Genomic DNA, 17,413 nt, shown 5'->3' on the forward strand with positions numbered 1-17,413 from the left:
TTTAAATAAAGCAGTGTATTATTGCTCTGTTGTTAAATCAGTTGAGTGATGAAAATCAAGCAACATGTAACTGTTGATTGACATTAGTGTGTGATTGGTTGAAGATGTGACTGAGCCTCTGATTGGCCTTCATGTACAGTATCTACTAAGCACTAAGTACTCATGTGAAGCACTTAGCAGCTAAATGTGTCTCTGATGACATCATAACAGCAACAATGTAGAACTTTACATCACAGAATGATTACAAACTGTCTTCTGTCTCTGCTTTCATATGATGTCATGTATATGTTCATGTAGTCTGCATTGTTTGTATGGATTTATATGACACATGACTCACTGTATTTACTTTGTCTTGACAATCTTATGATCACTTGATGTACTAGTTTGATCCTTTTCTATCTTCTATTTCTTTGTTTTGATTTCCCTGAAATATATTTGTCTTTTATTGATTATCTTTTTCATCCGTTCACTTTGGCAACACAGGAATGTTCTTGTCAACAAGCCAGTAAAGCAGGTTTAGACTGAAGGAGAGAGAGAGAGAGAGACTCGCGCGCACTAGAGAGAGAGAGAGAGAGAGAGAGAGAGAGTGAGAGAGAGAGAGAGAGACTCGCGCACACTAGAGAGAGAGAGAGAGAGAGAGAGAGAGAGACTCGTGCCACTAGAGAGCGCGAGAGTCTCTCTCTCTCTCTCTCTCTCGGGCGCGCGAGTCTCTCCCTCCCCCTCGCTCGCTCTCTCTCTCTCTCTCTCTCTCTCTCTCGGGCGCGCGCTAACAGAGCTACTCCATCTCGTGCAGGACGCTCCTTTACGTTCAGAGTAGAAACAACAAAGCCAGCCAGCCTGCACACATGCTGTAGTGGCCTGTTTAATCCACCAGAGGGCGACATTTATCCACACAAACCCTCATCTTAAAGAGAACAGATCCCATTGTCCCAAAGGTGACCTTACTGAAAACTGCATGTTTTGCTTCATCGTATATATTATACATATATATATACAAAACTGAGGATCACTAAAGTGTATTTTTTTTTCTTTATTTTGATTTGTTTATAATTTGTTTTTTCTTTATTCTATTTTTATTTTAACATTGTAAGAGATTTGTTATATTGTGAAGAAAGGGGCAGGACTAGATAAGCATTTGCTTCCTTCTGCTCCTTCTCGAACATTTTGCTTTTTTGAGGAGATTTGTTAGATTCAAATGTTTATATTTTGTGTTTTGTGTTTTATCCTTTTTATTGTATTTTATATGGTTGATTGTTCGAGATAAAAAATAAACTCAACTCAACTCAACTCAACTCAACTCAACTCAACTATATTTTTTATTTTATTCACACAACATATAATGACACATACACAATATAGCCTACATACAACCATGAACTTAAAGCAGAAACACAGCCAGCCTCTCTCCAGCTGAACGAAAGACAAACAACTCAAGAGAAATGAGAGAAACTGTGGCAGAAAATAAACAATACAAATAATAAATGTGTCAGACAGAAACAGGGAAAGAGAGAGAGAGAGAGGGAGGGAGAGAAAGAGAGGGGAGAGAGAAAGAGGGAAAGAGAGAGAGGGAGGGAGAGAAAGAGGGAAAGAGAGAGAGAGAGAGGGAGGAAGAGAAAGAGAGGGGAGAGAGAAAGAGAGGGAGGGAGAGAAAGAGGGGAGAGAGAAGCAACAAGTGACAGAAAAAACAAGTAGATAGAGAGAGAAACAGTCTGTGTGTGTGTGTGTGTGTGTGTGTGTGTGTGTGTGTGTTTACTATTAACAGAGTTCCCAGGGGTCCTTGAAAACCTTGAACGTTTGTGAATTTGAGGAAGAAATCAATGTCTTGAAAGTTTTTGAAAATAGATATAAATAGTCATTGAAAGTGGATGAATTTATATATTTCATGCAAGAATTGAAATTGAAGTTACTTCAAGTGCAACACAGCACAGCTTCTGTAAAGCCTGTTAGTTCTCATAACAAATTCTCATTGTTATAACAGTCCTGAACCTTGATCTGTATCTCAAAATATGCCGTGTTGGGTCCTTGAAATTGAGGGAAATGTTTAAGAAGGTGTGTTAAGTATTAATATAAAACTGAAAATAAAAAAAGGTGTGGGAACAATGTAGCTCAACTGATTTCATCGCTAGTGGATTAGTAATATTGTATTATTCTGTTTATTCAGCATACAGCCCAACACACCGGCATCTCATAGAGCAGCCAACGACATCCACTGTTATTAGATGTTTTTATTAGATATGTTACATAATGGAGTTATTATTAGCCATAATCAAAACACCAATAATACAGTCAGTGCATCAGATGAGAATCATGCATCATTCTCTGAGATGGAGCCAGCACGTTATTGTCAATGCTACCCAAGTAGAATACAATGTAGATAATTACACATTTGCAGGTGTTTCAACCATGCTGTGCATTAACCTGTGAACCTATAAAGTATGACTATACAATAACACTCTATAATATAATACACTTTAAGTACTTCATGAAAATCGTCCCAAAACATCATTACATTACATTACATTACGCCATTTGGCAGTCGCTTTTATCCAAAACGACTTACAATAACACATTTTTGTCAGCAATAGAGCAATCAACTATGGAGCACAGTCTATGACAACTACAACTTCTGAAGGAACAGTGGTACAAGTTTAGTTTAGGTTAGTAGTTTTTTTTTTTTTTTTAGAAAGAGAGAGAAAGAAGTTAGATCAAGAAGGGCCCAGATGGAGCCTGAAAAGGTGTGTCTTTAGTCTTTTCCGAAAGATCGGCAGTGATTCAGCCGTCCTGACCGAAGGTGGAAGCTCGTTCCACCATTGAGGTGCCAGGGACGAGAAGAGTCGAGATCGGGATGAGCGACTTTTGAGCCCCCGTAGCGAAGGAGGGGCGAGGCGACCTGCACTGGTGGAGGAGCGAAGGGAGCGCTGAGAGGTTTGGAACCTGACCATAGATTGCAGGTACAGGGGAGCTGACTGGTGTAGTGCCCTGTAGGCCAGTACCAGTGTCTTGAATTTGATGCGAGCCGAGATGGGAAGCCAGTGGAGGTCCTGGAAGAGGGGAGTGACATGAGAGAATTTGGGTTGGTTGAATACCAGACGGGCTGCAGCGTTCTGAATGAGCTGAAGCGGTCGGATGTCGGCGGCAGGTAGGCCGGCCAGGAGCACGTTGCAGTAGTCCAGGCGAGAGATGATAAGTGACTGGACCAGGAGTTGAGTCGCTTCTCTTGTGAGAAAGGTAATTACAAATACCACACAACAAAACGTTCAAATCGGATGTGCTGAAAAATAAAAATTACAACAGACAGGCCCGTATCTAGCTATGAGGAAAGGGAGGTCCGGACCCTAATATTTCAGAGAAAAAAATAAAAAGCAGGTGGTGACATGAAAGAGAATATACTGAATAATGACATCACAACAGTATAATCCTAATGTTGATTTAGAATGATATATTCCTCTAAATATGGCTAAAAAAGGGGGGGGGGAAATCGGAATCCGCCTCCCCTTGCTGGACCTCCCCTATTTCGAAACGCTGGATACGGGCCTGACAACAGAGTTGCACCACTATAACAATCCATTTTTGCTAAGCAGCTGCCCACTGCCCGAAACATGTTGGGATATTATCCATCTCACTGAAAATGTTTTGGCTAGAAGTGGGCTAAATCGTGGCTACGTCGGCTATATAGACCATGTCAAAGAAATGAAACTAAACACCTTGTCATGTTGACTTACTTTCTTATTGTTATTTCTTGTTCTTATTTTAGTACACAAAGGGTTTGTATACTTTGTACTCACATTATTGTGTTGTTACACGGTGTCAATACACTGTATTACATGATAGGGACATGTTCATTAAGTACATAGTGAATATTATTGTGCACTTCTGATAGCTTTCAAGCCATGGTAAAGCATGTTCATACAAAGAAGACACGTTCAGTGCAAATGTAATACAGTGACAATCACAATCAGTAGGTGAGTGCATGGAAGTGAATGGACAAAGTGAGTCACGTGCTTCTGTGCGCATGCGTGTGTGTGTGTGTGTGTGTGTGTGTGTGTGTGTGTGTGTGTGTGTGTGTGTGTGTGTGTGTGTGTGTGTGTTGCCACTCTTTCGGGATATTCACACTAGGGGTTGCACGACTCCTGTTTTTTTTTAAGTCGACCTTTCTACCAATAAAGTCAAGTCGATGACGACTATCCGTCACGTGCAGCAGTGCAAGTTAAAAAAAAACGAGTCTTGGTCACTGAGTTGATGGCAGCAGCCTGCAACGCGGGAGGAATGTGAACATCTCTCTCGTAATGAACTTATCGTGCGTTCATGTGCTCCTCGGATACATCGTATTCAATGTATTTACGAGTTGTACACACATGAACATCCCTTCAATATCCTATTTACGAGTGGGAATTTCGGACATGTCGATGCTACATGAGTTTCCGATGTTGTGACGTTGCTTGAGGTTTCCGGGACTACAACAATGGCGGAAAGTATGAAGTCCGTGGCACCAAAAGACTGTAAAAAGTGATATATTTTGTTATTCTGTTCATAGCTATCATTTATTTTTAGTACTTGCACATTATGGCCTATGTAGCTATACCATAATGACCCACTACTTGCTGTTAGTAAGAAAACACCAGCCACGAGAGAACAAGCGTCCATGTTTGTTGCTCTTTCCGACCCAGAGCACTTGAACGGTGTCCTGTCATAATTACCACGTCACCACTGGTAAATATGATATATCCAAGCTCATAATACCACCATTTCTGCTAACAGTTCGATGGCCGGCCTGCACGTTATTTCACTGTGACATTTCATCATGCAGCTCTCAATGCAACTCCTGCACGCACCAACTGGAAGCTGGCTAAACTCTGGATAGAAACCGTGTCTTTTTGTACGTCTCTCCTCTTCCTTAACCATCTTCTCCTCTGGGCTCTGCAGAACCCGTATTTCCCCCTCAGCAGCTCCTTAGGGATTTCAGGTCTGGTGCCGTGGGTCACACCACACTGTCAAGAGGTAGTAACGTTGACTCGTGGTAGTAACGTTGACGCGTTGTTTCATCGACTAGTCTATGCAACCCCTAATTCACACCACACAGACTGCTACAATATCACCTCTTTGACTTTAAAACCGCCATGTCTAGTGCATATGGCAGATTCTGAAAAAGTCGATTGATACCCCCCAAAAATGTATCCCATTACTTTAGTCTAGCTGGAGTATACAGAATGTATCCCATTACTTTAGTCTAGCTGGAGTATACAGTACCTGAAGTGCAAAATCAACTTGGGCTTGTTTTATACTTGTTTTAGAGATACATCTATGTTTACTATCTACCAAGTGGAAGAAAACTATCTCAGAACAGTAACTGAATGTCCCATCTCAAGCCGAAGATGCTAGCAGGATATATACAAGCTGGGTGCTTTCAGTCTCTTGGCCACTTCACTGGTTTGTCATTAAATGGCTCCGGGCTCAAAAAAGATATGAACATTCACGATTAACTTTCCATTGGAGAACCTGGTCACATGTTACTGTAGCGCCTCCCGGCTACAGCGGTGGCCGAGGCTTACAATGACAGGCCCCGGTCCCTTTTGTGAGTGTTGTAGCTGCTTTGACCTCTGACCCGCGGCACTTCAGTAGCAGGTGCGAACGAGGAGGATGCAGAGGAAGACGACGGTGATGATGGTGAGAGCGGAGAAGAGGAAGATGAGGCCGGAGAAGACGGGTCCCGCCATGGGGAGGATCGTCTTCGCCTCGGACGGGATCATGTTGGACATGCCCAGCATGTAGCCCAGGGCCCAGCCTACACTGGTGTCCTTCACCTGGAGAGGAGGGGAGGGGAGAGGAGAGGAGAGGAGAGGAGGGGAGGGGAGGGGAGAGGAGAGGAGAGGAGGGGAGGGGAGGGGAGGGGGAGAGGAGGGGAGAGGAGAGGAGAAGAGAGGAGAGGAGAGGAGGGGAGAGGAGAGGAGAGGAGAGGAGAGGAGAGGGGAGGAGATGAGAGGGGAGGAGAGGAGATGAGAGGAGAGGAGAGGAGAGGGGAGGAGATGAGAGGGGAGGAGAGGAGAGGAGGGGAGAGGAGGGGAGGGGAGAGGAGAGGAGAGGAGAAGAGAGGAGGGGAGGGGAGAGGAGAGGAGGGGAGGGGAGAGAGGAGAGGAGAGGAGAGAGGAGGGGGAGAGGAGAAGAGAGGAGATGAGAGGAGAGGAGAGGAGAGGAGAGGAGAGGAGAGGAGGGGAGAGAAAAGAGGAAGATTCACTTTTGTCATTTTGTTCTACAGATTTCCCACACCTTCTTAAGGATGAAAACATCCTTCTCAATATACTTTCTACAGGTGCTACTTTATTCCTTCAAAAGTTGCAGCTGTCATAAGATTGTGTTGCAAAATTGATTTCTCTACTGTTGACAAAATGTGATAATTGTAAGTCGCTTTGGATAAAAGCGTCTGGGTGCCAAATGACGTAATGAATTTGGACTTTCCAGTCCAAATTCCCTTCAATTCAACGACCCAACGCGGCATCGTTTGAGACATGGATCAAAGTGACTGTTAGAAACACTTTGGATTTCCCCTGAAGTCGACAGTGTCAAAACAGGCCTGTCGTGACAAACTGAACCGATCCCCAGGGCCGTACATGACTCAGAACAGCCGTCTGGTTTCTCTGAGCTATATCCATGTGTCCCGCTCCAGATCCCCCCAGAGGCAGGAGCGGGCACAGCAGCACAGATCCCCCCAGAGGCAGGAGCGGGCACAGCAGCACAGTATCTGGCTTGTTGGCAGCTTGTGGAATGTGGGGGGATAGCCCCAGGCCCAGTGAGGGAAGCCCCTTGTTTTCAGTGAATGAGTCATAAAGGGTCATTATAATCATGTGCTATTTGGAAACAGTGACTGAATAATGTAATAAAGTAATGGACTGAATGTCAGCCTGGGAATCTCCTTCTACTGAGGGACCACCATTGTTGAAAGAGCCTCGGTGTCCCCAGGGGGCAGGCATGGAATAAATCACTCTGGCATCGACTTTTTTTGTCTGTTAGATGATGAGTATGCGAGGCATCCGTCTCTGCATGCATAGCTCCCAATGTGTGGTTTAATCCGCTTAGCACGGGGAGCAAATCAACTCTCAATAACTGTCAAACTATTCATCATTCATCTAGTTTGACAGTTATTGAGAGTTGATTTGAGTTAATGAGTTATTAATTTGAGTTAGTGTGGACCAGTGATGTCACTGGTCCACACTTTAACACTCAATAACTGTCCAATTAAATGACAGACTTTCAAAACCGTTTACAGTTTTCTGATATACTACTGATGTTCTAATGATACAAAGCTGGTTGAAAATGGGCGGAGTGTTCCTTTAATGTGCTGCAACGTGTCAGCCCAAGGACAGCCCTTCAAAACCTATTGTCATATTGATGTATTTTCTCATATTATTCTCTCACTCTTTGTCTAATGTGAGAGCTTTTGTTGCAACAATAGAGAATACATGATAGAGCATGCAGCAGATAGAATAGAGTAGGACAGTGTCTAATGGGAAGAAATTATCTTTGATTTCTGTCTTCTTAATGACTTCCTATTCACCTTATTCACCACGCCCACTTTTTCTCTCTTCCGCGTTCAACGCAAACGTATTTGTTCTTCCGGTTCAGCGCTAGTTGCCTTCTGTGGCTAATATTAGCCGCTAGTTAGTTATGTTATATGGCAGTAAAATGTCACTGAATGACCAAATTCGATTGATATAACTTTTAACCATTTCGAGTAACACTGTTTCCATACGGATCACCAGCGTTAGTTTGTTGTTTATAACGTAGCTATATTCATAATGTTTCTATCTCGGATGCGTTATTTCGAATCGCACATAGGTTACGGCTGGCGCAACCTATGTGGGTTTCAGGACGTAACAGCCTCGACCCCACTAACGTCATCTTTAGAGCACAATATTCCTGGAATTCAAGTGAATAGAGTCAAAGTCTTCCTACTTCCTGCTTCAGCATACGAACCAAAATATCAATGTCGGTGAACGGCGAAATACTTTTTTTTTTTAATCCTGTTGGAATTGTGCCATGAAGTCCACATGTGATTTTTCCTCAATTTAAATGGGGACTTACCCCCCCCCCCCCCCCCCCCCAGATATGTGACAAAATGGCTGCTGCTTGATTAAAAAACAAAAACAAATAAAAGAAGCAGAAGAGTGTCTCCTCTTGTCTCACTACACTCTTTGGCTGTGTTCAGAACATTGTTTGGTTCAGACTGGAAAAATAAACCGGAAACGGCGCCATGACACTTTTCCCCGCATAGAGGAAAACACATTATATCAGAGTGTATCAGAGATATAGTGTACGTTATAAATATAGCCACATTATACACAACTAACCAACGCTGGTCGTCCGTATGGAAACAGTGTTACTCGAAATGGCTAAAGGTTATATCAATTTGGTCATTCAGTGGCGTTTTACTGCCATGTAACATAACGAACTAGCCGCTAACATTAGCCACAGTAGGCGATTACCCACGATGCCTTGCGCTGTTAAAGGGCTTGTGCTAAAAACGGGTCCATTGGAGTGAATCGAGATGTTGCAACTCTCCTGGCGTGAACTACAGTAATAATGACATGGAGGCCGTGACATAACAGACAACCACATTTGGGACATTTTGGTTGGAGGCAAAAAAAAAAGCAGGTTTGAACCCATAGAGGGCACTTTGCTGCCTGAAAATGATACACTTTGTACAATTGTAACAGATTGGTCTTAAATGTGGAGATTTTGACCAGAACCCTTCACATACCACACCAAATGTGAAGAAAAAGTGTTTCGCATGTCAAGAAAGCTGCAGTTTGTCGTAAAACGCAAACGTCACATTTTCTCTCGTCTTGCACAATATAGGTCACACCAACACCAACATGGCCTAGCGGGAGAGAGAGAGACTATGACGTCACTTGAACTGATTTATAACTTATAGTGCAACCGTTTTATGACAAACTGCGACTTTCTTGACTTACAACGCTATCTTTTAAATGGACAAACCTCATATGTAAGGGCATAGACGGATTATGACTTCACGGGCCCCTGGGCATGCCCCCCTCACGGGCCCCCCCTCACAGCGCAAAAAAAAAAAAAAAAAAAATTTGCCCCCCGACTTTTTTTTTTATCCAGAATGCAACTCGGGCAAGTTATCAGATATCTGCACTGATTGCAAAGGGTGGACAGCTTTTTCATGTGGTGACTTTGTGAAACAGTGTCTGAATGTGGCTGCAGATATACTGTGTTCACTCCTGAGATTGCAACCCTGCAAATTGTCATGGCAAATTGTTTACAAAAGATGAACAATAAAGCTGATTTTCAAAGTACCTTGAGGATTTTTCAAGTTGTGAATTAAGTCAAATTTCTCTCTTGATTACAAAGGTGGAAAATACAACTGTTTTTAACTGGGTGTTTACTGATTAAATGTTTAAGCTCCCCACAAATGCAGATGTTTTTTTTTTAAATATATATAACCAATTGCAAATTATTACAATTACCAAACAGATAAAAAGTAGATTATTATATTGAAATGTTATTTTAGATTTAGAATGTTAATTTTCTATAAAACACAATACATTTTAATGTAATTCCACAACGTTTATTTTTGGCCCTCGGCCCTCCACCCAGATTGAGTTTTGGCCCTTCATGGGAAAGAATTTGGGCACCCCTGAGCTAGAGTCTCTTCGCAGGCCGCCTGCGAAGTGAGCTCAGGGGCCCATAAGCTAGAGTCTCAGCTGTGAAGTGAGCTCAGGGGCCCATAAGCTAGAGTCTCAGCTGCGAAGTGAGCTCAGGGGCCCATAAGCTAGAGTCTCAGCTGCGAAGTGAGCTCAGGGGGCCCATAAGCTAGAGTCTCAGCTGCGAAGTGAGCTCATGGCCCATAAGCTAGAGTCTCAGCTGCGAAGTGAGCTCATGGCCCATAAGCTAGAGTCTCAGCTGCGAAGTGAGCTCAGGGGCCCATAAGCTAGAGTCTCAGCTGCAAAGTGAGCTCAGGGGCCCATAAGCTAGAGTCTCAGCTGCAAAGTGAGCTCAGGGGCCCATAAGCTAGAGTCTCAGCTGCGAAGTGAGCTCAGGGGCCCATAAGCTAGAGTCTCAGCTGCGAAGTGAGCTCAGGGGGCCCATAAGCTAGAGTCTCAGCTGCGAAGTGAGCTCAGGGGCCCATAAGCTAGAGTCTCAGCTGCGAAGTGAGCTCAGGGGCCCATAAGCTAGAGTCTCAGCTGCAAAGTGAGCTCAGGGGCCCCATCAGTTAGTCTCTTCGCAGGCCGCCTGCGGCGGCCTGGGAAGAGACTCTAGCTCATGGGCCCCCTGAGCTCTCGGGCCCCTGGCGAGTGCCCGGTATGCCCGTTCAGTAATACAGCCCTGTGTAAGGGTTAGGGTGGTGAACGGCGAGAGTAGGGTGACCAGATGTCCCGCATTGTGCGGGACTGCACAGCATTTTCAAGATTTTTCAAGCGTCCCGCAAATTGAGACGTTGTCCCGCATTTTGATCGTCTTGTTCCAGTTTTCAAATGCGCGTTTCTAAAGTCTGGTTTATGAAGGCTGTGTGTGGTCTGTGGAGAAAGCAGGGAGAGAAAGCTGTCATGACGGGGCGGGCTATGTCTGATGTCACATGTCAATCAAACTGGAGCGGGTACACGAGGTTCTGGGATCAAATCAAAATAATGCAGGCAACCGGTTAGGGTACGCCCACACACCACCACAACACGGAAAAGAACAACGAGTCGATTTGACGCTGCGCGCGGAATATGAAACATGGAAAGAGAAAGGGACGAAACTGCGACTACAGCCAAGAAAAGGAGATGCAGCTACAATAAGGACTGGACCACTATTTACCCATGGGTGAAACCAGTGCAAGGCGATTCTCAGAGAGTGTTTTGCGACGTTTGCCGAAGTGATTTTTCAGTTGCACACGGAGGTGAATACGATGTGAAACGACACAAACAATGCGAGACTCACAAGAAACGTGTTGCTCAAAAGGAGGCTTTCCAGTCTATGGATACGTTCATACTGAAACCCAAACAGGATTCCAACACAGATAAGGTAACAGCAGCTGAAATAACTACCATTTACCACACTGTGCAACACTGCCACTCATACAGGTCAGAAGACTGTGGCAGTAAGCTAACAGCTGTCTGTTGTTTGAGAAAGTACAGGCAGGACAAACCCTTTTGAAAGCACTTTAAGTACTAGGCTACTTGAAAGAACAGTTCTAAGCCTTGACTGTTCTGTTTTATTGTAGGCTACACAGTTTAGTCAGGTCAGGTGTGTAGAAGCACTGTGAAACTTAAGCTTCATGCTTACTGTGTTTATGGAACGTAAAGTTGCATTTAAATAAAATACATTTGTTAAGTTGTTATTTGCATAGTCTATATTATGTGCTACTGAATCAACCTGAGGGCAAAGTATAGAGATGTTATGAGCTAAGGGCAGAATAGAAACGTTTATTTTTTTTAAGTTAGAGACATTTATATCAACATTTTAGACTACATTGATGCATTGGTAACGCGTCCCACATTGTCCCACACAAACATACTCTTTGTCCCACATTTGGCTAGTTGGGATCTGGTCACCCTAGGCGAGAGACAATCATTTTTTAATCTCGTTTGAATTAAACGAGATAAAAAAATGATTGTCTCTCGCCGTTCACAACCACTCATATTTTATTTATTATTATTTATTTTTTTACATACGTGCACTGCCAAGAGTAGCGGCAGCATTACTGTATAAACCAGAGACCAGACTATATCAAAAACATAAACACACAGTGGCGTCTTTCACGCATGCTAGCAAGCAAAACTGCTGTCTGTCTGACCACAGACTGTAGAAAGAGACGCAGGATAGCCAAGCGAATGTGATTGGATGAATGTTTGACGCTATAGGCCAATCACAGGCAGAGAGGGTGCCTCCAGCCTTCGCCATCATCCGGGGAAAAAATATCGCGTACCGCAAGGCGTGTGACTTCGGCTCTCTATTGCCGCTCAGATACAACAGTGTCTACCATCTTTCCTTTTTTGACCCACCTCTCTTTGGAAGTATATGTTTCTCCAGGTCTCTTTGTCGAACTTGTATCCGTCCGCCAGCAGGGTGAACACATAGTGACCAGAGTAGCAGTACGTCTTGAGGAATCGCTCAGAGATCCAACGCTTCTCTTCCTTCAGCTGCAAGACAGGAGAAACAAAGATCAGAGTCTGAGGTGCATGTTCATGTGATGGAGGTTCTCTGTCATTTAACACATTCACTGCCAGCCGTTTTTTTTTACTGTAAGTAGCTTCTGCCAAAGTTTTTTTTTGAGGATTCTGGCTCATCTTTCAACAGCCGAGGATTATTTTCTGTTAGGATTTTGTGAACACAAAATATCTCAAAAGAACTAATAGAATGTGTGCTTTCCCTGTCTAAAAGAGTTAGTTTGTAGAGTTAGTAGTTATGTAGGCATTAGCAGTTGAATACAGCATGGTTTCAGAGATTTTCAGAGAGTTTTGAGATAAATTGATTTTTAGAACCACCTCACGTGCCTGTGATTATGGGTGCCCTTGGGCAAGTGTGTATACTGTATTGTGTTTGTGTGTGTGTGTGTGTGTGTGTGTGTGTGTGTCTCCTTCAAACTCCTCCCTCCGTAGGTGTGTCTCTGGTGGCTTTGCAGTGTTTGTCACAGGCGAGTTTCTGTTGCCTCACGGATCCCAAAAAAAGAGAGGGGAATCGCAGGAGCGGGGAAGAAGAGAGGAGAGGCGAGGGGGGGGGGTTGGACACGGGAGAGAAATTCCTTTGCGATCCCCTTCTTCCAATCTTGAGGCGTACTCCGCTCTCGGTGTGCTGCTGCTGCTGCTGCTGCTGCTTGTCTGTGCTGCTTTTCGCGAAAGCGAAAGCGTTTTCGCCAATCCATTTTCATGAGGCTTCCTCATGCTGTTTTTGCTTGGCTTCCTATAGTCTGGAGAGCACTGTCGCCACTTAGTGGGTCGGTGGAATGGATTGTACACGTTCGGTGGCTCCCATATTATAATAGGAGATGTAAAAGGGTTAGATCCACGTCCCACCGTCAAAAACTTTTTTTTTTTTTTGACGAGATATCTCGTCCACGGCAGTCAACCGTTGGATTTTGTTTGACGAGATATCTCGTCCACGGCAGTGAACGTGTTAAGAGACGTGGAGGAAAGAGTTGTCTTCCTGTAGCTAATTGATTGCAAACAGACCCGATGTTCACCCACCCCAAAGTGTATGAAGCAAAAGGCGCATAACAGCAGTTCTAGACCCCTTCATTGAAGATATGATATCATGCTTGGCACATGATCAAATAGAACGGTAAAGTTCCAGATATAAGGAATTTCTTGTGCTAACGAGGACCAATTAATTTAGCCACTAGCAGCTATCTTTCTCCAGGTCAGGTCAGGTCCAAAGTATGACAGAACTGCTTTGCAAAATCACACAGAGAGATGAGATCATATAACAGAGAATAGAGTCAGGGATAGAATATTAATATTAGTATAATTTCCTCCACAGTTGAGTGAAGTTAATGTGAAATGCAGAAATAAAAATGACTGCAGACAGACAACACGTTGCTGTGACAACAAGCCCAAACTGAGTCTGTCAACATGGCTGTTGGCCGTGTTGACAGCCGTTTCAGCAGTTCCCAGTCTTCATCTGTAATTATTATTATTCCTTGGAAACAGCGGCCACTACAGGTCATGGGGAGGTAATTCTGCAGTAGTGTCAAAGATGTTATTGTTAGAGAATGACTGTAACCTTGCAAGGCATGCTGGATTTGCACGCGCTCATGAGACTAGTCAGCTAGCATGGAAACAGCGGCCACTACATTTGAACATTTTACCAGGTATACATACAATTTACTACTTAAAACTAACGAGTAGGGGGGGTGTAAAAGCGCTCGCCTAGCGGAGACCAGGATTCAATTCCCGGTAGCGGTACTTCCGGCTTGGTCAGACGTTCCTACAGACACAATTGGCCGTGTCTGCGGGTGGGAAGCCGGTGGGGTGTGGGGGGGGGGGGGGGGGGATAGCATGATCCTCTCAAACTCCTCACTGCCAGGTGAAAAGAAGCAGCTGGCGACTGCACATGTTGCGCCGCAGTGAGCAGGTGCTAGTCTACAATTATTATTATACAACTACTGGTCAAAAAAAAAAGCCATGTTTCTGCCTGTATAGCATATTACTCAGTAATTACCAGGCAATGAGCAGTCTATCAGTGTTATTGCATACAAAATAACCACTAGACTAGACCTTACAATACAATTACTGGTAAAAAAACACTTGTATTACTCCGTAATGACCAGTCATTGTAAAGCTATTACTAGTTATTACATCTATTTTACTCTTCAATCTGCCTCCTTCCTTTGCACTGTAGCAGCAGCAGGCAAATTTGAGAAACGTACAACTGTCCAGTGTGTGTGGCAGAATTCCTTCACTGCAGCCTCGAATCCCTCCAGCTCTGAGGTTCTGTTCATCCCCAGAGCCCTGGCAGTGAAGAAGAATCCAGCATATGCCTTGAGGGGACAACAGACAGAGTTGTAGTTCATTATTATGAATGCACCCTACACAGTATATGTCTGTGTGTGCGTGCAGCGTGGTCACAGTGGGTTTTACCATAAATTCCCCAGTGACGGGTGGCTGCTCGATGCCATTGAAGGAGCAGTTAGTAACCGCTCCAGAGCAATTCGTGAAGTCAAACAGGGATTTGACGATGCTCCCGCACTTGTCCGAGTCCGGAGCCCCCACCATGAAGATGTCTTGGTCTGGGTTGTAGTTGGCTGGCTTCTCTGTGCACTGCGTTTCGTAGATGAACGAGGCCTTCACGGTGATGTTGAAGCCCTCCGCGTAGCACGGGTTGGGAACGTAGGTGGGGTCCTGCGATGCCTGGAGGGTTAAGAGCAGGTGGAGAAGGGGAGATGAAAGGCAAGGACCCAACACAGACACATATCAATGTTAATTACTATTACAATTACATTTTTATAATGAGAACTAGCGGACTTTACAGATAAGTAAAAAAAAAAATCTATTATTGCACACAATCTATAAATTCAAGCACTTTCAATGACCCATGTCTATTTTCAAAAACTTTCAAAGCCTTGATTTCAAGGACCAGTGGGAACCCTGAGAGGAAGAGGGGAGTGTACCATTTGTTTACAATGTTTCTTATGATGGAACAATGTGCTTATCTCACAATACGATTTAATACGTGATGAAATGAAGCTAATATCACAATTTATTTTTCTGCCCCACGATACATATCGTCACATTGGGGCCATTTACACCTGGCGCTAACATGTGTTTTCTGTGATCAGATTGCAATCAGATTGTGTTTTATCACTTGAAGGTGTAAACACCCCCAAAACGCATTGAAGATGGATTGCAATCTGATCGGCCAAACCACCTCCGGAGGTGGTCAGGGATGCATTGTGTACACATTGAACACAAGTGTAAATGCAATGTGTCCTCTCAATCTGGATACAGCAACTTTATGCGGATTGAATGAATTTACAGTCCCAGTTAGACAGGCATTAAATTAGATATGAGTTCCAGTTTTATGGAGGGGGAGTGTGTGTGTGTGTGGGGGGGGGGGGGGGGGGGGGGTTGTTGGTGAGGTCCTTGGCGGAAGGGGTTTCCGGGCCTTGTTGGTGAGGCTGATGGCGGTTGGGAAGAAGCTGGTCTTGTGGCGGGTGGTTCTGGTCTTGGCAGACCTCAGTCTCTTGCCGTGGGGGAGTGTCTTAAAGAGTTTGTGGCCAGGGTGGGAGGGGTCAGCCATGATCTTGCGAGACCGCTTCAGTGTCCTGGCTGCGTTCAGGTCCTGGAGGGATGGCAGGTTGCATCCGATTATCTTCTCAGCGCAGCGGATGATGCGCTGAAGTCTGTTGATGTCTTTGAGAGTGGCAGGAGCATACCAGACGGTGATGGAGGAGGTGAGGATGGACTCAACGATGGAAGTGCACCATCGTGGCCTTTGGCCTACGGCCTTTAGCATGCGCAAGCAGTGCTGCACTTTTACACGCATAACATATTCTCATAGCATCTCTCCCTCTAATTACTATGAGCTTCAAGTTAGTATTTTCTTACAAGCTACCAGAGATACAGTAATGAATTTTCTCCCAGCCTAGCTGGATGATCAATATCCTTAACGACATAATGCATCCTTGACTGGTCTCCCTTTGCCGGTTAGCAGCTCAAGGACAGATTATATAGAAACATAGTGAATCCTTGAGAGATCCCGTCTGTGCACACACACACACACACACACACACACACACACACACACACACACACACACACACCAAAGACAAGCTGTGTGGCACCTTGACTATTTTGTCCAGAACTTTCTTCTCGACCTCGTTCTTGCCGTAGCAGAGGAAACTGTGTGTGTAGAGGTTGTAAGGATAGCCGTACAGTTGGACCGGCATGTAGTCGGTCCCCGTGGCCCCGTCTGTGACCGCAAAGGCAATCTGGGTGGACGCCCCGCCGAGGTCCATGGACCCCACTGTCTTTGCCCCGTCAGGACGGACATAGGCGTTCCACAAGTTCCTCTGCAAACACAATGGAAGAACTTTTGCAGACCTTTTATTATGGTGGCCTACAAACTGCTGATATAACACAAATTCACATTTTACAATAGAGATTATGAATAGAGATGTTAATTCAATTCCCCCCCCCCCCCCGATTTTTTTATCCCCCATTAGTGCTAATTTAATTTATTTATCCTGGTTGCTGCTCCACCCTCTGCCAATCTGGGGAGAGACGAAACTGGCTCCATGCTTCCTCCGAGACATGGGCAGTTAGCCAGCTGACAGGGGAAGCTTCACCGGTAGGACATAGCACGTGGGAGGTTCACGCTATTCCAACCAGTTCCCCTCCCTCTGAACAGGCGCCCTTAACGACCAGAGGAGGAACCACATTAGCAACCAGGATATTGCATGTTTTTGGTGAAGGGGGTTCCTATATGAAGGAAACCCCCGGGAGGCACGGGAAAAACATGCAAACTCCACACAGAAAGGCCCTTTTGAAGACCCCACCCGGGCAGTGGGCACTCGAGGACATGCGGACGGGCATTCCTTCAGCGCTCACAGCGTCCCAGGTGGGAATCGAACCCAGGACCTTCGAGCTGTGAGGCGACAGCGCTTACCACTGCACCACCGTACCCCCTCATGTTTGTTGTTGTTGATGGTCAGAGTGAAATGTTATATGGTCTCTCTCGATTCTAAATATAGCTGAATCACTTTGTTTGAAGTAAACTATTTTTAGAAGCATTTTGCGAAACGTCTACAGAAAAATGTCTAGTGGTTCAAATAATAATAATAATGGTTTGTGACGTTGGTACTCTATGACAACAGGCAGGTAACAGCAAGTTGACTATTTGAACAAGTTGACTAGTTTAACACGTTTACTCGCTGACTTCATGGATTCCAGCATTAGGGTGATGTTGTTCACTT

General features: G+C 44.7%; 1 protein-coding gene across 1 annotated transcript; it reads right to left on the reverse strand.

Annotated features, from left to right (window-relative positions):
- Nucleotides 1–5,612: 5,612 nt before the first annotated feature.
- Nucleotides 5,613–17,381, reverse strand: LOC310800011 (ectonucleoside triphosphate diphosphohydrolase 3-like; the record flags this gene model as incomplete). The annotated part of the gene is made up of 6 exons (XM_083662610.1): nt 5,613–5,801; nt 12,006–12,143; nt 14,369–14,479; nt 14,580–14,849; nt 16,283–16,510; nt 17,373–17,381. 6 exons carry the CDS (start codon nt 17,379–17,381, stop codon nt 5,613–5,615), a joined length of 945 nt encoding a protein of 314 aa, XP_083518736.1.
- Between the last annotated feature and the right edge of the window lie 32 nt (nt 17,382–17,413).

The sequence above is a fragment of the Poromitra crassiceps genome (genome assembly GCF_964638095.1).
Source record: "Poromitra crassiceps genome assembly, chromosome: 29".
In the NCBI taxonomy this organism is placed as follows: Eukaryota; Metazoa; Chordata; class Actinopteri; order Beryciformes; family Melamphaidae; genus Poromitra; species Poromitra crassiceps.